This window comes from Urtica dioica, chromosome 5, assembly GCF_054948205.1.
Source record: "Urtica dioica subsp. dioica isolate 48M chromosome 5, U.dioica_male_clone48M_v1_H2, whole genome shotgun sequence".
Classification (NCBI taxonomy): domain Eukaryota; kingdom Viridiplantae; phylum Streptophyta; class Magnoliopsida; order Rosales; family Urticaceae; genus Urtica; species Urtica dioica.
In genome coordinates this window covers 27,098,150-27,120,608 of record NC_142760.1, presented here as the reverse complement: position 1 = coordinate 27,120,608, position 22,459 = coordinate 27,098,150, and the positions used below count along the sequence as shown (strand labels likewise).

Sequence of the window (22,459 nt, the reverse complement as noted above, 5' to 3'; positions counted from 1 at the left end):
GTCGACGGATGGTTCCTCGTGTTGACTCTACGCACATAACTCCCCGAGTTGAGTTCACTCCTCGAGTCGAGTACCGAGTCCACAAGTCGACTAACTACTCCTCGTGCCGACTCTACATGACTCCTCGAGTTGACTTAACTCCTCGAGTCGAGTACCAAGTCCACGAGTCGACTAACTACTCCTCGTGCCGACTCTACATGACTGCTCGAGTTGAGTTCACTCCTCGGGTTGAAGACCGAGTCCACGAGCTGGGTGACAAGTCCTCGTGCCGACTCCACATGACTCCTCGAGTTGAGGTCGCTCCTCGAGTTGAAGTCCGAGTCCGCGAGTCGACTAATGGCTCCTCGTGTTGACTCTACGCACATGACTCCTCGGGTTGAGTTCACTCCTCGAGTCGAGTACCGAGTCCACGAGTCGACTAACTACTCCTCGTGCCGACTCTACACGACTCCTCGAGTTGAGTTCACTCCTCGAGTCGAGTACCGAGTCTACTAGTCGGCTAACTACTCCTCGTGCCGACTCTACATGACTCCTCGAGTTGAGTTCACTCCTCGAGTCGAGTACCGTGTCCACGGGTTGGCTGATAAGTCCTCGTGCCGACTCTATACATGACTCCTCGAGTTGAGGTTAGTCCTCGAGATGAGTCCCGAGCCCGCGAGCCGACTTACGAATCGTCGTGTCAAATATACACGACTTCTTGACTCGCCGATCTACGATAGACTCATAAGGCTCGATGAGAAATCTACATGCTCTCCCACGAGCAACAGGAAAAATCATCCCTAACGACGTGCTTAAGTCGCCCCTAACGGTGCACCAAAATTCGCTCTACGACGCTCTCGTCAGAGAAAGAATGGGCCAATTGAGTCCCTAAACATGACACGTGCGCCATGGCGCCACGCTCACAAGGGCACAAGGCTCGACCCGAGAGACTAAACCCGAAAACGCGACCAGTGCACTAAGGTGCCACACTCGCCGGGGGATCAAGTCTACACCTAACCCCGCCTATCACATGACACGCGCACCTAAGGTTGCCAAGCTCATAGGGTGGTATGGTCGCGCTCACCACCCAGCTCGTGCGCCGATAGGCAGCGAGTCATATATGGGTTTCAAAGGCCTGCGCCCGCCGGACGAAACTGGTCTAGCCAGCGTCCACGGAAAACCTGGTCACACAAATGTGGCACCAAGGCCCCCCGAGGCCCAAGCCGTGCAAATCTATCACACCTTCATTGGTAGGTCGAGAAAATAAGCCGCGCACAACAAAGCCGTGCAAATCGATCACGCCTTCATTGGTAGGTCGAGAAAATAAGCCGCGCACAACAAAGCCGTGCAAATCGATCACGCCTTCATTGGTAGGTCGAGAAAATAAGCCGCGCACAACAAAGCCGTGCAAATCGATCACGCCTTCACTGGTAAATCGAGAAAATAAGCCGCGCACCACCAATAAAGCCGTACAAATCGATTACGCCTTCATTGGTAAGTTGAGAAAATAAGCCGCGCACCACCGACAAAGCCGTGCAAATCGATTACGCCTTCATTGGTAAGTCGAGAAAATAAGCCACGCACCTCCGAGACGTACAAATCGATTGCGCCTTCATTGGTGAATCGAGAAAATAAGTCGCGCACTGCCAGGCCGCGCAAATCGATTTCACCCTCGTCGGCAAATCGAGAAAATAAGACGCGCACCGATGAAACCGTGCGAATCGACTACGATAGTATGTCGAGAACATAAGACACGTAAAAAGAAAGCCATCCCTCGCGACACACAAAAGCCGTCCCTCGCGACGCACAAAGCCGTCCATCGCGACTCAATAAAGCCATCTCTATGATGCACAAAAGCCGTCCCTCGCGACGCATAAAAGCCGTCACTCGCGACGCACAAAAGCCGTCCCTCGTGACGCAATAAAGCCGTCCCTCGCGACGCGCAAAAGCCGTCCCTCGCGACGCTCAAAAGTCGTCCCTCGCGACGTAATAAAGCCGTCCCTCGCGACGCACAAAGGCCGTCCCTCACGACGCAATAAAGCCGTCTCTACGACGCACAAAAGCCGTCCCTCGCGACGCACAAAAGCCGTCCCTCGCGATGCAATAAAGCCGTCCCTCGTGACGCAGAAAAGTCGTCCCTCACGACGCACAAAATCCGTCCCTCGCGACGCAATAAAGCCGTCTCTACAACGCACAAAAGCCATCCCTTGCGACACACAAAAGCCGTCCCTCGTGATGCAATAAAGCCGTCCCTTGCGACGCACAAAAGCCGTCCCTCGCAACGCACAAAAGTCGTCCCTCACGAAGCTCAAAAGTCGTCCCTCGTGACGTACAAAAGTCATCACTCGCAACGCACAAAAGCCGCCCCTCGTGATGCGCTAGAGCCGCTCTATGACACACTCACAAAAACGAGAGTGGTCGTCTGAAATCCACATGTTGACGTGATTCTTGAGATTCCACTCGACCTACGCTCGACCAGAAACTCGGGGGGCTAATGTTGTCGGCCCGTCAACGACTGACAGGGGCAAAAGAGTCAAAACGAGCCACGATTCAAAGAACCACGAGGAGGCGAGGTGTTGCTAACCAATTCGGACCAACATAGGCGGAACCGTCGCGACGACTCCCGGCCGGCCGGCCAGTGACCTTCTCCCGGCCGGCCAAGGACCGCACAGCAACTCCCGCCCGGCCAAGTCCCGTCCGGCACACTCCCGGCCGGCCAAGGCCCGTCTGGTCGACTCCCGGCCGGCAGCCTCCCGGCCACTGGCCGGCCCAAGTTCAGCCGGCCGATGGCCGGCCCAAAGTTCAGCCGGCCAATGGCCGGCCCAAGTTCAGCCGGCCAATGGCCGGCCCAAAGTTCAGTCGGCCAATGGTCGGCCCAAGTTCGGCCGGCCAATGGCCGGCCTAAAGTTCAGCCGGCCCAAGTTCGGCCGGCCAATGGCCGGCCCAAAGTTCAGCCGGCCAATGACCGGCCCAAAGTTCAGCCGGCCAATGGCCGGCCCAGGTTCGGCCGGCCAATGGCCAGGCCCAAGTTCAGCCGGCCAATGGTCGGCCCAAAGTTTAGCTGGCCAATGGCCGGCCCAAGTTCAGCCGGCCAATGGTCGGCCGAAACCTTCAGCCGGCCAATGGCCGGCCGAAGCTTTCAGCCGGCCAATGGCCGACCCAAGACTTTTCACTCGGCCAAGGGGTTCCCCAAACACCCCTTGGTCGCCTATAAATACAAGGGTCCCTCCCTTGACCCAGGTAATCTGAATTTGAGTACTGAAACGCTGTCGAACTCGTAACTCGCTCGTTTCTCTCAAGTCTCGGCCTCTAAACACTTAAACCCTCTACATTCTACCTCAACCCTACTAATGTTGAGCGTCGGAAAGGTAAACAGAGGCAACCCATCTGTTTCCCCTTTGTAGTTCACGTGCTCTCTACTGCTTTTCAGGTATCGAGACGAGGTGAGCTTCATCTACAGCTAAGGGACGACTTGGGATACCAAGTCCGACACGCTCGAGCCGGAGTGAGACCACTTGGTCTGGCCTAGGGTCTAACCACTTTGGGCTCCTAAATAGTTGTCCGAAAACGAGCGACAACAAATCCCAAGCCAGAATATGCTACATCCAAGGAATTGATGGAAAAACCGCTAGAAAGATGGTTAACACGATCTCTAAAATAAGAGATAGCGTCGAGTCGACCAAGGTCCTCCGCGTAATCCATGAAGACATCTGCATGACACCCAAGTGCAAGGTGCCGACGTCCTCATCCCAAACAGGGAAGGACCCCACAAAGTCTGCCAAGTCATACATGGCGAGACACACTACATCAAATACACGGACGAGACACCGATCCGTCGCCTGTGGAATGCGGAACACTTGAGACAGTACTACCAGTAGCCAGCGCTTCCCCCCATTTTATTTCTTTGCTTTCCAACATTCAAAAAGGCCTACGAGCCAATGTTTTAGGATTTCAAATTTCTTCAATATTAATAAAGTTCGAGGTTTTTCTTTCAAAATCCGCTTTATCAAAGTTTTTCGATAACGTTTATAAACCCAAAAACTCGGGGGGCTAGTGACATAGGCAACGCTAAGTACACTCAAAATCCTCAAGAAAGTACGCTCCACCCAAAGAAAGTACGCTCCACCAAAACAAAACACCCGAACATAAACGGGAACGAGCGTTCAACTAAGACGCCTCCGCGGCGCGCCGTAAGACATCCATGAGATGCAGGCTGAAGATGCCTCCGCGGCGCGCCATAAGACATCCCAGAGATGCAGGCTGAAGATGCCTCCGCGGCGCGCCATCAGACATCCATGAGATGCAGGCTAAAGATGCCTCCGCGGCGCGCCATAAGACATCCAAGAGATGCAGGCTAAAGATGCCTCTGCGGCGCGCCATAAGACATCCAAGAGATGCAGGCTAAAGACGCCTCCGCGGCGCGCCATAAGACATTCCAGAGATGCAGGCTGAAGATGCCTCCCCGGCGCGCCATAAGACATCCCAGAGATGCAGGCTAAGACGCCTCCGCGGCGCGCCATAAGACATCCCAGAGATGCAGGCAAAGTCGTCCCTCGCGACGCGCTTAAGACGCCTACATGGCGCACCAAAACCCCCTACATGGCGCTGTTGGAATTGATCTAGGGTTTAAGAAAAAGATTAAACGCTTCGGGAAGCGGCGAAATTTTAAAAAATTTCTTTTCAAGTAAAAACAGTTTTTACTAACCTAGACAAAGAGCAAGTACATGTAATTAAAACCTATTATGAGTATAGAAGTTTACTAACCTTTCTTGAAGCTTGAACTTTGTAGAAGCTTTTGGAAAGTTTGCAACGCTCGTCTCCTCGCAGCACGTCTCTCTTTCTTTCCTCGGCACCTCGAGCAACCACGATAGTTTCTATCACTAAATCACTCGAAATAAAAGGAATCAGTGAGTGGACACTTTTAAACACTACGACTTAAGAACGAGTCTTGAAGTCGCAGAGCTAAACTCTAGGTCAAATGAGGACCTAGGTGCCAAAACAAAATCGAAAATAAACTAGAGAGAGAGAGAGGAGTTCGGCCAAAGTTCTAGAGAGAGAGTCTCTCAAATCTCTTAAACTTGGATGAATGAAATGTGAGGAATGAGGCTCCTATTTATAGGAGGAGGATTACCTTCAAAAGCTAGTTTCCTCTTTTCCTATTGCCTTGCACGTCCAACATGCCTCATGAAGGCTTAGGATTTGTTTCCTCATTTGATTTCCTCTTAGTTGGCCGAAAATGCACTTTCCTTCTTAAGGAAATTTGTTTCCCCTTTTTCTTTTGGCAAGTATCTTCATACATCAATGCACAAAATAAACTCTCTTTCCCACTATGGCATGAACGAAATTCAGCCTTATTTTCCTTGGGTTGGACGAAATTTGAGCTTCTAGAAGGAGCTTCTAGATGTTTCTTCATTTGTTCATGACAACATAAGAAAAACCCATTAAGAATTTTCAAGTAAAATTCTATGAAATGAAATTAATCCTCAAGGCCCAATTACACTAATATGGCTGAGTAATATTTATTTCATTTGTCATCATATGACAATGTCAAAAAAATTTATTGACATTTTTTTCGTCCTATGTCCAAAAAGACAAAAATACCCTTTTGACAATTTTCGTAAAACTGTCTCGTTCTTGTTTTGACTTAGCTTTCAGTTTAACTATTCCTACTCGATGTGATTCGTGACAGTGACCTCATGGACCCAAATGAACAAAGCTTGAGCTAAACACTTGGACTCAAAAGTTCACAAACCTTTTCCAAGTTTAGCTTAATGCCAACTGACTCCACTAAAGAGTTGACACTGAAAATCTCTCGGTTCAAATGAATTTATTTTCTACTCAAGAATTCACCTAATTATAATGAGCGGATCCACTGAATATTATCTATGTTTACCCTTCATGAATGTCATCAGCTAGTCGGGATTTACTAAATTACCATTTTACCCTTCTAGCTGTTATTTCCTCAACTCCTTTGTCGCTTGTGAATAAGTTAGAAACAATGTATTGACGAGGAGCTAACAAGTCACATTGTTTCATCCAAAAGAGTCAGGACTCAATTTGGACACTGGCCAGTTCATTTATTCACACTCCAAGGAACAAAGCATGATGTGACATACATTGCATTTCAGCAATCTTATACATGAATTCCATATCTATGAGAACTTCACAAAGTTACTCATGACAGACTCACAACTTAGTACTTCACCAATAGGCCTTGTTCGGAATCACATAGTGAGTCCGAACTTTGACTTTCTCAAATGAGAATACTAAGGTGTGAAATGGCATGTCTCATTTCAGGATTAAGGTAAGCATGATGCAATTCATACATAGTGACTTCGAGACATAAGAGGTTAAATGGTTTGTTCTTATATTGTCTCTAGAAGTGCACTGGTCAATTCAGTATCTTCGGAAGATACCTAGAAGAACTATAGAGTCCCCAACTCTCAATGCCTCATAACCAGACATCATAGATTCTTCTAACAATCATACTGAGGTCAATAGTCCTTTGACCCTTAGATTGCGAATATATCGTTTTAAGCAAACTACGAAGAGTTTGTTCATGCAAATCTACATTTGTCTCTTCGTAAGTTGTTAAGTTTGTTTATGGACTAAAAGACTAAGGTTTTATCATAAAGCTTCAAACAAAGAAAGAATGAATGAACGTTTCAACTTTATTAATGAATAGATAGGCAATTACAAGCAAGAGTCTTCATGAGACTTTATTACATCAAATGTACAAAATAAAGATTACAACTCTTCTTGTGGGCACCATTGACTACAGGCGCACCCAAGACACCTACATGGCGCACCTAAGGCGCCTACATGGTGCACCAAAGCCGTCCCTCGCGACGCACCAAAGACGCCTACATGGCGCACCTAAGACGACTACATGGCGCACCCAAGACGCCTACATGGTGCACCAAAGACGTCCCTCGCGACGCACCAAAGACGCCTACATGGCGCACCGAAGCCGCCTACATGGCGCACCCAAGACGCCTACATGGTGCACCAGAGCCGCCAAAAGGGTTCACCCAAGATGCCTACATGGCGCAACCAAGTCGTCCCTCGTGACACACCTATGACGCCTACATGGCGCACTTAAGACGCCTATATGATGCACCTAAGAAGCTTACATGGCACATCTAGGCCATCCCTCGCGACGTGCCTAAGACGCTTAAACGACACACAGAGCCGTCCCTCACGACGCGCTCTGAGTCGCCACAAGGCGCTGCATATGATGACTAATCGCAATGCACTTCGAGCCGCCACAAGACGCACCTGAACCGCCATACTAGGTGCAGTTCATGCCGTTTTCGCCACCGCCAACCGAACGCGATCACACTCGCCTTGGGAGACTCCCCATTCCATGCGAGCTAATTGAAGCTACACGCAAAGACTCGCGAACTCTGCCTCTGAGTGAGAACCTCGCTCGGCCTTAGCTAGCTGAGACTTCGCTCGAGCAAGCTCTTCCTGGAAGAGTCTCAGGCGACGAATGAAGTCGTATAGTATCTTCTTGAGTTGAGCCTTACTCCTCGAGTCGAGTCATTCTCCTCGAGTCGAGTCATTCTCCTCGAAGTCGAGACTCACTCCTCGAGTCGAGTCATTCTCCTCGAGTCGAGCTTCGCTCCTTGAGTCGAGTCATTCTCCTCGAGTCAAGCCTCTCTCCTCGAGTCGAGTCACTCTCCTCGAGTCGAGCCTTGCTCCTTAAGATGAGTCATTCTTCACCGAGTCGAGCCTCGCTCCTCGAGTCGAGTCACTCTCCTCGAGTCGAGCCTTTCTCCTCGAGTCGAGCCTCGCTTCTCGAGTCGAGTCACTCTCCTCGAGTCGAGCCTTGCTCCTCGAGTCGAGTCACTCTCCTCGAGTCGAGCCTTGCTCCTCAAGTCGAGCCTTGCTCCTCGAGATGAGTCATCATCCTCGAGTCGAGCCTTGCTCCTCGAGACGAGTCATTCTCCTCGAGACGAGTCATTCTCCTCGAGTCGAGTCATTCGCCTCGAGTCGAGCCTCGCTCCTCGAGTCGAGTCACTCTCCTTGAGTCGAGCTTCGCTCCTCGAGTCGAGTCATTCTCCTCAGGTCGAGCATCGCTCCTCGAGTCGAGCCACTCTGCTCGAGTCGAGCCTTGCTCCTCGAAGTCGAGTCATTCTCCTCGAGTCGAGTCCCGCTCCTCGAGCAAGCACCTGAAATTATTTGAAGAACAGGCTAGGCAAAGCGAGACTAAAACAAAACAAACTCAAACGGAGGGAAACTTACCCTCTGGGTGTCAAAAATGCCATGACAAAAGAAGTCCACGTCACTACTCGTTACGATGTCCCTTCGAATCTTTAACAGAGACTCGCACTCACACCTGGGGAATAAGGGCCGATCTTCCGAATGCAGACGGAGAAGCGTCACCAAAGCTGGAATGGTGGATGCCCCGTGAGACCGACTTATGCTCGATGCGTGATCGAACTTTGAGTTTGATCCCCGAGCAGTCGAAGCCCTCCGGTGCGGTAGAGCCTTCCACCAGGTGCCACTCCGTCTTCTCGAAGCATCAGCCCGCAGCATCAACCTCTGTCTTCGAGACCTCGGAATGAGCACGCCTTTGCAAAACGCAAAAGTGCAGTCGCCTTCCAAGCTGGCCGAGATGGACGCGATGATCTTCCCCTAATAGGTCACGATTACATAATCGTCGCCTTGCTAGTCACCATTGAGTCCTACGAACTCCGCTTGAAAAAAGACTTGGGCATCGAAGAAAGACTTGGGCATGACTTCGCCCAAAGATCAACCAGCCGTGACACGCCGGTCCACCTCTGCGCATGCGCACGCCCTACCTGCGCACGCATGTCCCCATTGCTCCGGGGCTAGAGCGATGGATGCGATCGCGTCCTCCTCGCCCACGTTGAGCTACGCCTCATATTCGCTTGGATCCTCCTCCACGTGTTGAACACACAATCATGATGAGAGAGACGGAAAAGCGAAAGAGAGCACATGCAATTATGAAAATATCCTTTATAATCATAAAGGCTTCGCGACGGCGAAGCCCTGGGAAATAAATTTTCCTCAAACACCCGGTGGAAACATCTAAAAGTTCACCGCCCGGGGCCTCCCGAGCGCTGAACTTAGGGGGCTAATGTTGTCGGTCATTTTTGGAAAACCCGGAACGCCGAGAAGACGCGCCGCTCAAAGGGCCAATGGTCAGGCCGGAGGTCCTGATGAGCGGCAAGCATTCCGTCATGAGTCGACTGGCAAGTCCTCGTGCCAAACTCTCAGCTCCTCAAAGTCGAGCCTCGCTCCTTGAGTTGAGCAATTCTCCTCGAGTCGAGCCTTGAGTCGTTCCCCTCGAGTCGAGCCTCGCTCCTCGAGTCGAGCGCTCAAGTTGTTCTCCTCGAGTCGAGCCTCGCTCCTCGAGTCGAGCGCTCGAATCCTTCTCCTCGAGTCGAGCGCTCGAGTCCTTCTCCTCGAGTCGAGCCTTGAGTCATTCTCCTCGAGTCGAGCCTCGAGTCGAGTCGTTCTCCTCGAGTTGAGCCTCGCTCCTCGAGTTGAGTCACTCTCGTCAAGTAGAGACCTTCATATTTCGCGTAACAAGCGTGATATCCGAAGACCGCTAAGGCCCACAAGAGTCCGACGAGACGGACCATGCATCGCCGCCCCTCGGGGAAACCGCGCGCGCAGCACGCCGCGCCGGCCAGCCACGCACAGCAAGCCGCGCGCCGCGCCGGGCAGGTCGCGCGCCGCGCGAGGCAGACCACGCGCCGCGCATCCCGCGTCGCGCCCGATGACCTACGCGCCGCACTGAAGAATCGAATAAGGTCGACCGCTTTGACGACAAAGACACAATCACTGCCATCATTGAAGGCTTGCGCACAAGTAACTTCTTCAAGTCCGTCGTCGGCCGTGTCCCTTCTAGCATGGCCGAGTTAATGACTCAAGCCAAGACCTTCATGGGAGTCGAAGATTACCTCGATAGCCGTAAGGGCAATAATCAAAACTCTCACCGCCAACACGAACCTAGCAACGAGTAACGAAACTCCCGTAAAAGGCGAAACAGATGGGGTCAGACTTCTACTAGCCGACCTGCGATGCCCCAAAAGCCGCGACTTGCGGAAGACTTTAAGGGCTACTCGTCGTTCATGCCGTTGAACACGACGCCAGATCAAATCCTAGCTTTGGCGCGTGACAAGTTCATCGCCCCGGCTCCAATGAAAAAAGACCCCACGTCTCGCGACCGGTCTAGATATTGCGAGTTCCATCAGGAATACGGTCACTTGACCTCCGAGTGCCACAATCTCAAAAGGCAAATTGAGGCTTTGATCCAACGGGGTGAGCTAAAAGAGTTCGTGTTGCGTATGATTAGCGTTGCGGGCCCCACCTCAAGCAAAGGAGGAGGAGCAACGGCTACTGCGAACCGAGCCATAGCAACAGTTGTCGCAAATTCACAGCCCCACGTTGTAACCACCATACTGGGTGGTCCACAAGGTGAAGACTCAGCCCGACAACGGAAGAAATTTCTAAGGAACGAGGATAGAATCGGCATCATAAGGAATCTCTGTGCATATCAACCTTACCTATAAGGAACCTTTGTCTGTGCCCCACGAGACAATGTGCTTCACCAACGAAGAGGCCAAGCGAGTTGTGCATCCGCACAATGACGCGATAGTGCTCAAAGCCCAATTGGCTAATAACCTGGTGAAAAGGGTTCTCATTGACAAAGGCAGTGCTACCGAAATAATTTTCAGGACCACCCTAGAGCGCATGAAGCTCGGGGGGCTACGCCCAACTCCGACCCAAACGACATTATTTGGGTTCACTAGGGAGAGAGTCATGACCGAAGGCATCATCGATCTGCCGGTCACCTTCGGAACTCCCGGAGGCATTGAAGTCGTTCACATGGTCCCATTCCTAGTGGTTGATCAGGAGTCGCCCTACAATGTAATCATTGGGCGACCCACGCTGAACCGACTAAGGGCTATTACTTCTACATACCACCTACTGGTGAAGTTCCCCACCGAGAATGGAATCGGCATCATGGCTGGAGATCAATCCCAAGCCAGAACATGCTACGTCCAAGGAATCGATGGAAAACCTGCTAGAAAGACGGTTAACATGATCTCCCAACTTTAGAGACAGCGTCGAGTCGACCAAGGTCCTCCGCGAAATCCATGAAGACATCTGCATGACACCCAAGTACAAGGTGCTGTCGTCCTCATCCCAAACAGGGAGGGACCCTACAGAGTCCGCCAAGTCATACATGACGGGACCTACTACATCGAATACACGGACGAGACCCCGATCTGTCACCCGTGGAATATAGAACACTTGAGAAAGTACTACCAGTAGCCAGTGCTTTCCCCATTTTATTGCTTTGATTTCCAACAGTCAATAAGGCCTACGAGCCAACGTTTTAGGATTTCAAATTTTTGCAATATTAATAAAGTTCGAGGTTTTTTTTTCAAAATCCACTTTATCAAAGTTTTTCGGTCATCAAAATAACGCTTGTAAACCCAAAAACTTGGGGGACTAGTGACACAGGCAACGGTAAAGAAATCACCAAAAAAGTACGCTCCACCCAAAAAAAATTTAACTCTCAACCCCAACACAAACGGGAACAAAAGATGCCAAGATGCCTACATGGCGCATGTAAGACGCCTACATGGAGCAACCAAGTCGTCCCTCACGACGCACCTAAGAAGCGTACATGGCGCACCCAAGACGCGTACATGGCGCACCCAAGACGCCTACATGGCGCAACCAAGTCGTCCCTCGCGACGCACCTAAGACGCCTATGTGGCGCACGAAAGACGCCTCTGTGGCCCGCCATAAGACATCCAAGAGATGTAGGCTAAAGACGCCTACGCGGCGCGCCATAAGATGTCCAAGAGATACAGGCTAAAAATGCCTACACGGCGCCCCATAAGACGTCCAAGAGATGCAGGCTAAAGACGCCTCCGCGGCGCACCATAAGACGTCCAAGAGATGCAAGCTAAAGACGCCTCCACGGCGCGCCATAAGACACCCAAGAGATGCAGGCTAAAGACACCCTTGCGGCGCGCCGTAAGACATCCATGAGATGCAGGCTAAAGTCGCCTCCACGGCGCGCCGTAAGACATCCATGAGATGCAGGCTAAAGACGCCTCCGCGGCGTGCCGTAAGACATCCATGAGATGCAGGCTAAAGACGCCTCCGCGGCGCGCCGTAAGACATCCATGAGATGCAGGCTTAAGACGCCTCCGCGGCGCGCCAGAAGACATCCAAGAGACGCAGGCTAAAACGCCTTCGCGGCGCGCCATAAGACATCCAAGAGATGCAGGCCTGAGATGCCTACATGGCGCACGTAAGATGCATACATGGCGCATCCAAGCCGTCCCTCGTGACGCACCAAATACGCCTACATGGCGCGCTTCAGACGCCTACATGGCGCACGTAAAATGCCTACATGGCGCACGTAAGACGCCTACATGGCGCATCCAAGCCGTCCCTCGCGACGCACCAAAGACGCCTACATGGCGTACCAAAGCCACCTAATTGGCGCACCTAAGATTCCACATGGCGCATCTAAGCCATCCCTCGCTATGTGCCTAAGATGCCTACATGACGCACGAAGCCGTCTCTCACGATGCGCTCTAAGTCATCACAAGGCGCTGTGTACGATGACTAATCACAACGCACTCGAAGTCGTCACAAGGCGCACCTGAACCGCCATACTAGGCCCAGATCATGCCATCTCACACAAGGCACCCACATCATTGAAGCCGCGACAGACTCGTCCTAACCCCGAGAAAGCGACACGATCGCTCGAGAACAAGAACGCGAACCATACAATAATTCGCATGTCTAAGGCCGAACCCCCAAGGGTAACAAGCGAAGTTATTATGGGAAGGAAAGCCAAACCCTGTGAAGGCAGAAGACTTGTCGAAACTATCGACAAAAACACGTATCTACCGAGACATGCCATAGCTAATCGGAATACGAACGCTGGTAGCCCGCTTGATGGAAAGCTGGCCCTGTATGATAACCATTTCATCCGTCCGCGTGTCCAACTAACATCAAAGGTCACGGACCTCGCTCCGGAAAACTTTTGTCGACCGAGTCGCCCCCTATAGAGCTTGAAGCTGTTGTCAATGGTGCCCACAAGAAGAATAGTAGTGTCTATTTGTGTACATTTGATGTAATATAGTCTTACGAAGACTCTTGCTTGTAATTGCTTATTCATTAATAAAAAGTTGAAACGTTCATTCAATCTTCCTTGTCTGAAGCTTTATGATAAAACCCTAGTCTTTTAGTCCATAAACAAACCTAACAACTTACGAAGAGACAAATGTAGATTTGCATGAACAAACTCTTCGTAGTTTGCTTAACACGATATATTCGCAATCTTAGGGTCAAAGGACTATTGACCTCAGTACGATTGTTAGAAGAATCTATGATGTCTGGTTATGAGGCATTGAGAGTTGGAGACTCTATAGTTCTTCTAGGTATCTTCCGAAGGTACTGAATTGACCAGTGCACTTCTAGAGACAAGATAAGAACAAACCATTTAACCTCTTATGTCTCGAAGTCACTATGTATGAATTGCATCATGCTTACCTTAATCCTGAAATGAGACATGCCATTTCACACCTTAGTATTCTCATTTGAGAAAGTCAGAGTTCGGACTCACTATGTGATTCCGAACAGGGCCTATTGGTGAAGTACTAAGTTGTGAGAATGTCATGAGTAACTTTGTGAAGTTCTCATAGATACGGAATTCATGTACAAGATTGCTGAAATGCAATGTATGTCACCTCATGCTTTGTTCCTTGGAGTGTGAATAAATGAACTGGCCAGTGTCCAAATTGAGTCCTGACTCTTTTGGATGAAACAATGTGACTTGTTAGCTCCTCGTCACATACATTGTTTCTAACTTATTCACAACCGACAAAGGAGTTGAGGAAATAACAGCTAGAAGGGTAAAATGGTAATTTAGTAAATCCCGACTAGCTTATGACATTCATGAAGGGTAGCATAGATAATATTCAGTGGATCCGCTCATTATAATTAGGTGAATTCTTGAGTAGAAAATAAATTCATTTGAACCGAGAGATTTTCAGTGTCAGCTCTTTAGTGGAGTCAGTTGGCATTAAGCTAAACTTGGAAAAGGTTTGTGAACTTTTGAGTCCAAGTGTTTAGCTCAAGCTTTGTTCATTTGGGTCCATGAGGTCACTGTCACGAATCACATCGATAGGAATAGTTAAACTGGAAGCTAAGTCAAAACAAGAACGAAAATAGTTAAAAGGGTATTTTTGTCTTTTGAGACAAAGGATGAAATGAATGTCAATAAATTTTTTGACAAGTTTATTTGATGACTTAATGTCACTCGGCCATGACTTGATCATTGGGCCTTGTGAATTAATTTCATTTCATAAGAATTTTATTGAAAATTCTTAATGGGCCTTTTTCATGTTGTCATGAACAAATGGAAAAGCTTCTAGAAAGCCTTTCTAGAGCATAATAGGCGCCCACTACCCAAAGAGAAAGAGAGTTCCTTTTGTGCATTAATGTATGAAGATACTTGCCAAAAGAAAAAGAGGAAACAAATTTCCTATTCAAGGCAATGGGAATTTCGGCCAAGACAAGTCAAGGGAGAAGAAAAATAAAAGAGGAAACAAATCCAAGGTGTCATGAAGGCTTATGTGGCCGTGTGACTTGGATAGGAATGGGAAATAAAGGGTTGCTCATAAAGACTTGGAAAATAAGAGGAAACTACTTCTTTCCAAGGCCAACCCTTCTCCTATAAATAGGACCCTCATTCCCCTCATTTTATTCATTCCACATAAGTTAGAGATTGAGAGCTTCTCTCTCTAGAACTTGTGGTTGCCGCCCCTCTTCTCTCTCTCTCTAGTTTATTTTCGATTTTTCTTGTTTTGGCACCTAGGTCCTCACTCGACCTAGTGTTTAGCTTTGCGACTTCAAGACTCGTTCTTAAGTCGTAGTGTTTAAAAGTGCCCACTCACTAATTCCTTTATTTCGAGTGATTTAGTGATAGAAACTTTCGTGGTTGCTCGAGGTGCCGAGGAAAGAAAGAGAGACGTGCTGCGAGGGGAGACGAGGGTTGCAAACTTTCCAAAAGCTTCTTCAAAGTTCAAGCTTCAAGAAAGGTTAGTAATCTTCTTAGCTCATATTAGTTTTTAATTACATGTACTTGCACTTGTCTAGGTTAGTAAAAACCGTTTTTACTTGTAAAAGAAAATTTTTAAAATTCCGCCGCTTCCCGAAGCGTTAATTATTTTCTTAATCCCTAGATTGATTCCAACCGAAGCCCCATAGTCAACTCTCCAACCATCATCGCCACCGCCAACTGAGCAAGATCACACTCGCCTCCATTCCACACGAGCTAATGGAAGCTGCTTTCGAAGACTCGCGAACTCCTCCTTTGAGCGAGAACCTCGCTCGGCCTAAGCTAGCTGAGACTTCGCTCGAGCAAGCTCCTCCTGGAAGAGTCCCACGCGACGAATGAGGTCGTGTAGAATCTTCTCGCCTCATGTTACACGAGCAAGCACCTGAAGCGATTTGAAGAGCAGGTTAGCAAAAACAAGATGTTTGCAAAACAAAGCGAAAAGACAAACAGAGGCAAACTTACCCTCTGGGCATCAAAAACACCATGACAAAAGAACTCCACATCGCTACTTATTACGATGTCCCTTCACGTCTTCAACGAAGACTATCTGCCCCCGCATCGGCAGAAAAGTCAGCCATAATTGGAGTGACACTGCTCCAAAGGCCTCAACTGAGACCCGCACTCACGTCTGGGGAATAAGGGTCGATCTTTCAAATGCAAACGGAGAAGCGCCACCAAAGTCGGGTTGACGGATGCCCCCGTGAGACCGACTTATGCCCGATGAGTGATCGAACTTCTAGCGTCGATCCCAGAGCAGTCGAAGCCCTCAGTAGCGGCAGAGCCTTCCACCAGATACCACTCCATCTTCGCGAAGCATCGGCCCGCAGCATCAACCTCTGTCTCCGAGACCTCAGAATGAGCACGCCTCTGCGAAATGAAAAAGTGCAGTCGCCTTCCAAGCTGGCCGAGACGGGCGCCATAATCTTCCTCTAATAGGTCACGATTACACAATCGTCGCCTTGCTAGTCACCGTCGAGTCCCATGGACTCCGGCTTGAAGATATCATCAAACAAAACGCCATCGAAGAAAGACTTTGGCGGGACTTCACCAAAAGATGAACAAGCCGCGATACGCAGGTCCGCCTCTATACACGCGCACGCCCTACTTGCGCGCGCATGTCCCCTTTGCTCCGGGGCTAGAGCGACGGATGCAATCGCACCCGCCTCGTCCACGTTGAGCTACGCTTCCTATCCGCTTGGATCCTCCTCCACGTGTTGATCACACACTGTGTGGAGAGAGACGAAAAAACGAGAAAGAGCACTTGCAATTGTGAGAATATTCTTTGTAATCGCAAAGGCTTCGCGACGACGAAGCTCTGGGAAATAAAGTTTCCTCAAACACCCGGCTGTAATAATTAAAAGTTCATCGACGAGAGCCTCCCGAGCGACGAACTTGGGGGGCTAATGTTGTCGGTCGTTTTTGGAAAACCCGGAATGCCGAGAAGACACGCCGCTCAAAGAGCCGATGGTCAAGCCAGAGGTCCTGAAGAATGGCAACCTTCTGTCACGAGTCGCTAGTAAGCCCTCATGTCGAAACATTCAGCTCCTCGAGTCGAGTCACTCTCCTCGAGTCGAGCCTCGCTCCTCGAGTTGAGTCGTTCTCCTCGAGTCGAGCCTCGTTCCTCGAGTCGAGTCCTTCTCCTCGAGTCAAGCCTCGCTCCTTGAGTCGAGTCGATCCTCGCTCCTTGAGTCGAGTCTTTCTCCTTGAGTCGAGCCTCGTTCCTCGAGTCGAGTCCTTCTCCTCGAGTCGAGCCTCGCTCCTCAAGTTGAGTCATTCTCCACGAGCCGAGTCTTGCTCCTCGAGTCGAGTCATTGTGTCCACGAGTCGATTAACAAATTCTTGTGTCGACCTTGATGCCTCGAGTATGAACTTTACGTTCCACGCAACTCACGAAATCTCAAGTCCCGAACGCCCAATGGGCTGGATAAACGAAGACCACTAAGGCCTACAAGAGTCCGACAAGACGGGGCGCTCGCACGCAGCACGTCGTGCACCGCGCCAGCCATGGGCGCGCCGCGCCATGCACGCTACGCGCGTGCATGGCGCTTGGGGTGCCGCACCGGTTAGGAGGCGCGCCGCGCCGGTCAGGAGGCGCGCCGCACCACCAAGCACACCGCGTGCGCATGGCGCATGGCGCGCCGCGCCGGTCAGGAGACGCGCCGCGCCACCAAGCACGCCGCGCATGTACGCAGTCTTGGAAACGAGGCCCGCGCGCGCATCGCACATGGCACACCGCACCAGTCAGGAGGCGCGTCGCGCCAAGACGCGCTCGCGCCGCACACACGCGCCGCACTCCACTTCTTAGCGGGGCGCGCTGCACCTCGAGGGGAGCGCGCTCTCCAGTCCCACATGGACGAAATAAAAGCCATTTAAGGCCCTCCAACTACTATAAATACCCTCTCTCATTGAGGGGAAAGCCATCCCATTCATTCTCTAGAAACTTGAGACTTCTCTCTGCTTCTCTGGATGCCATCCCTGGCCTGAAGCGGATTCTCCACGATTTCTCGTTCTCAGAGATTCTGAAGTGCTCCTGGGGACTCCCGAGCGCCGCCTCTCTTGATCGAACGACCAATCCTGAGCACACAAGTGCTCCTGCGGTTTTCGACTGAAAATCACCTACGTGTCTAGCACACTAGACGCGTCCACCATTTCTGACAAGAAATCGCCTACGCGTCCTGCATTTCCGACTGGAAATCACCTACGCGTCCGGAATCTTCGCCACGACAAGGAACTCTTGACTTAGAGTCTCCCACATCTCCTAAAGAGAGAAAACACACATTCTCTCTCGGGTCACTCGATCCCAGAGTTCTGAGACGTCGCCGAGGACTCCTCCGCGATCCGTCTCCTCTATCGAACACACCCTCTAGGCTCCACGCCTCATTCCGCGTTACATACGCCTTGAACTACGTTCTGACCTGATCCCACACACGGGTACATAGGCAGTCGACACAAAAGGCACGGTCACTCCTCCTCCTCACCCCTTCCCTCCTCTGAGAGGTGGGTTGATCGGAGAAAACCTATGAAGTCCTGGCAATTCGTCTACCCATGCCCCTTTGAAGTCTCCCAACCTTGTTTTCAAACCGTCCTTGATGGATTTGTTCACAGTTTCTACTAATCCATTAGCATGTGGTCTGATCGGCGTAGAAAACGCTTTGTTGATCCCATATTTCTCGCAGAATGATTTGAATGGCTTGCAATCAAATTGAGTCTCGTGATTAGAAATTATTTTCTTCGGAATTCCGAATCGGGTGATAATATTTTTCCATACAAATGCTTCTACCTTATTTTCGGCGATACATGCGAGGGGTTCGGCTTCCACCCATTTGGTGAAATAGTCGATGGCTATGACTGCGTATTTACAGCTTCCTTTCCCCGTCAGCATTGGTCCGATCAAGTTGATTCCCCACGCTGCAAATGGTACCGAGCAGACAATGTTGTTGAGGTTAGTAGGTGGCTTTCTTGGTATATTAGCAAACTTTTGACACGTTTCACATTCGCGAACATACTTCTTAGCATCAGCCATTACAGTAGGCCAGTAAATACCTTGTCTCAATATTTTCTGAGCTTGAGCCATACCACCATTATTGTTTCCACATATCCCTTCATGCACTTCTTTCATCACATATCTGGCATCGTCGCCATCGACGCATTTCATGAGGGGAGTGGAAAATCCTCTTTTGTATAGTGAGTCGCCTTGCAAGATATATCGAGCAGACTTGTATTTCAGATTTTTGGCTTCAGCTTTGTCTGATGGAAGAATGTTAAATTTGAGAAATTGAATGATCGGCGCCATCCAAGACTCCTTTTCTTCAACCATATTGACATCGGCATTATTGATGCTTGGAAGGGTGATATCTATGATTCGCTGTTCCAGAGTATCATTGGCTGAACTTGCTCCCAATTTTGCTAGATCATCGGCTTCAGTGTTTTTTTCTCTCGGAATTTGTTTGAATTCCACATTCTCAAAACATTCGGCCAGTGCTCGTGCTTTGGTGGCATACTAAATCATGCTCGCCCCTCTTACCTGAAATTCATTTGTGATTTGGTTAATTACCAGTTGAGAGTCCGAGTAGACTATTATTTTTTTAACTCCGCAAAATTTTGTTAGTTCTAGCCCATGTATAACAGCTTCATATTCAGCCTCGTTATTTGAAGCTTTAAATTTAAAACGTGGTGAAATTTTTACTTGAAAACCATCTTTGGCTGACAAGACAATCCCTGCACCAGAACCTTGGATATTTGTTGCACCGTCGACATATAATTCCCAGGTGGGAGTTTCTATTGGTCGGTATGTGAATTCTGCCAAGAAGTCGGCAACTGTCTGCCCTTTGATTGCCGATCTTGGTGCATAACTGATATCGTATTGGGTGACTTCTATCGACCATTTCATTAATCGACCTAAAGTATCCAGCTTTTGGAGCACTTGGCGAAGGGGGAAATCGGTAAGCACTTTTATTGGGTGCGCCATGAAATAATGCCGAAGTTTTCGAGAAGCTGTAACTAAGGCTAAAGCTAATTTTTCCATCTCCGGATATCTTGTCTCTGCATCTTCCATGCGTCGGCTTGTGTAGTATACCGGCAGTTGTATTGTGCCCTCATTCTTTATTAAGGCCGAACTTACAGCATGCTCGGACACTGCCAGGTAAATGTCGAGTGATTCCCCTTGTTGGACTTTCACCAATTGGGGCAGCCATGCCAGATATTCTTTAAATTTTTTGAAGTCTTCGTTGCATTCTTCGGTCCATTCAAAATTTTTTGAGCCTCTGAGGCGATCGAAAAATTTAACGCTTTTATCAGTAGCTTGAGAGATAAATCTTCCCAGCGCCGTGATGGATCCAGTCAACTTCTGAACCTCCTTAACGCTTCTCTGTGGCTTCATGTCTATGAGAGCTCGGATTTTGGCCGGATTGGCTTTAATCCCCTTTTCATTAACTATATATCCGAGAAATTTTCCTGCAGAAACGCCAAAGTGCATTTTAGCGGATTAAGTTTCATACGAAAATTTCTTAAAATGTCGAATGCTTCTTTTAAGTCCGCAATATGGTTGGTTGCCTTTTCACTTTTTACTAGTAAATCATCTATATATGCTTCCACTGTTTTTCCCAATTGGTCGGCAAACATTAAGTTGACTAATCTTTGATAAGTAGCTCCTGCATTTTTTAGACCAAATGGCATTACGGTATAACAATATAGACCCCGATCGGTTAAAAATGCAGTGTGGTCTTCATCTGGACCGTACATTGGGATTTGATTGTATCCCGAATAGGCGTCCATAAAGCTTAAAAGTTCAGGTCCCGCCGTAGTGTCGACCAACTGGTCTATTTTGGGCATTGGGAATGAATCTTTTGGACATGCCTTATTTAAATCGGTGAAATCTACACAAGTTCTCCATTTCCCGTTTGGTTTTTTAACTAACACGGGATTGGAAAGCCAAATAGGATATTTCGTTTCTCTAATTGACCCATTTGAAATAAGTTTTTCAACTTCTTCTTTTAATGCCGTGTATCTATCAGCGTTCATTAGCCTTCTTTTTTGCCTAATTGGCCTTGCTTTTGGATCAATATTTAGTCTATGGAAATCGTGAATGGGATTTATCCCTATCATGTCTGATTGTTTCAAGGCAAACACATCTAAATTTTTTGCTAAAAGGGAGATCAGTTCAGTTTTAATACCTTTGTTTAAGAATTTGCCAATTTGTAGACTCTTCTCGGGTTGAGCATCATCTGGAACGACCGACTCCACGTCGTCGCCAGGACCGACATAATTCTTATTCGGTAAACGAGGGTCCAAGTCGTTTTTATCGTTCGAATCATCATAACTGAATGTCCACATTTATCCTGACTACTTTTTAAATAGTCCGCATAGAAACTTCTAGCGACCTTTTGATCTCCCATCGCTACTCCCACGCCATGCTTAGTCGGGAATTTGCAAGTTAAGAATTTTACGGATGTTATGACACCAACCTCTTGCAAGGTTGGCCTTCCGATTACTGCATTAAAAGCCGATGAACCAGGCACCACAACCCAACTAGCGCTGACTGTCGCTCTATTGGCATTCTCCAATGGTAAGTGGAAGCGAGATTACGCCGTTTGGCATGACGGCGTCCCCGGTGAAACTGTAAAGTTGTGTTGGAGATGGAGCGAGTAAACTGGTTTTTAAACCCATCTTCTCAAAGGTATCCCCATACAAAATGTCAACCAAGCTACCGTTATCTATTAGTATTCTGCCGACCACATGATTTCCGATCGTTTCTTTGATTACAATTGGATCGTTGTGTGGGAACTGGACCCATTTTCCATCCTCGTCAGAAAACTTAATTTCTTCCTTTTCAATTTTAGGTAATTTTTCTGGTCTGGCATTTGATGTGAACATTACCCAGGAGGAATATGTGTCCGCTTCTCTGATGTAGCTTTTTTGTGCCCTTCGGGACGTGCCGGCTATATGTGGTCCTCCTGCTATTATGGCAATCTCGTTGTATGGTTTTTCATCTTTTTCTCCGCTTTGTCCAGAATCTTGTCTTCGGTATTTTTGCAACCTTCCTCTCCTAATAAAGGCTTCTATCCTCCTTCAAATTGAAGCAATCGGAAGTATTGTGACCGATATCCCGATGGAAAGCGCAATACTTAGTGCGATCTCTTTTCGCAATGTCTTTCTTTATCCTTGCAGGCTTCGGGAATTCTTCTTGATGTTCGATCAATGCGTAGATATGATCAATTCCCATAGTCAGTGGTTGATAGCTACTATACTGACTCGCGAAAGGCTTGCTCGGGATTTGGTTTCGATTTATCTTCGAGTGTCTGCCATCGTCCCTGCGTTTCGCGTCAATATTTTGATCGTGCCTTTGCCGATTATCCCGCCCGGAATGATCACCTTTGTGCTGTGGAACCTTTTGACTTCCCAAATGATTCCGCCGCAAATTTGGCTTCTTCGGCATTAATATATTTTTGAGCCTTTAGGAGAAATTTGTTGTAATCTTTCGGACCTGTTTTTTGCAGAGACCACCAGAACGCCGAATCAGTACGTAGTCTTGATGTAATACTCGATAGTTTAAAATCTTCATTAAGGTCGTCCACTAAGATTGCCTGTTCGGAATAACGGTTGATGTAATCTTCAAGAGATTCATCTGACCGCTGCCGAATAGAAATTAATCGTTCCTTGGGTGTCTTTCCTGCCCGAGATCCGACGAATTGATCCATAAAGATTTCGCACATCTGTTTCCACGACGTGATTGAGTTTGGTGTTAACTTTCGATACCACTTCTTAGCCGTTCCAGACAGTGTTATTGAGAAAGCCTGACACGTTATTTGCGGACTTGCGCCCTGTAAGGCCATCCATGATTTGTATGTATCA

The 22,459-nt window shown here is 48.8% G+C and overlaps 1 protein-coding gene across 1 annotated transcript in view; it reads right to left on the bottom strand.

The window, feature by feature from the left end:
• LOC149397691 (receptor-like protein EIX2) overlaps positions 1 to 20,941 on the bottom strand; it is a 45,064-nt gene extending 24,123 nt beyond the window's left edge. The window contains exons 1-3 of the mRNA XM_089614314.1: positions 20,782 to 20,941; positions 19,296 to 20,062; positions 18,127 to 18,974 (exon numbers count right to left, since the gene is read on the bottom strand). Coding sequence (XP_089470440.1) covers positions 18,127 to 18,974; positions 19,296 to 20,062; positions 20,782 to 20,941 — 1,775 coding nt within the window. The remainder of the gene's footprint in view (positions 1 to 18,126; positions 18,975 to 19,295; positions 20,063 to 20,781) is intronic.
• Between the last annotated feature and the right edge of the window lie 1,518 nt (positions 20,942 to 22,459).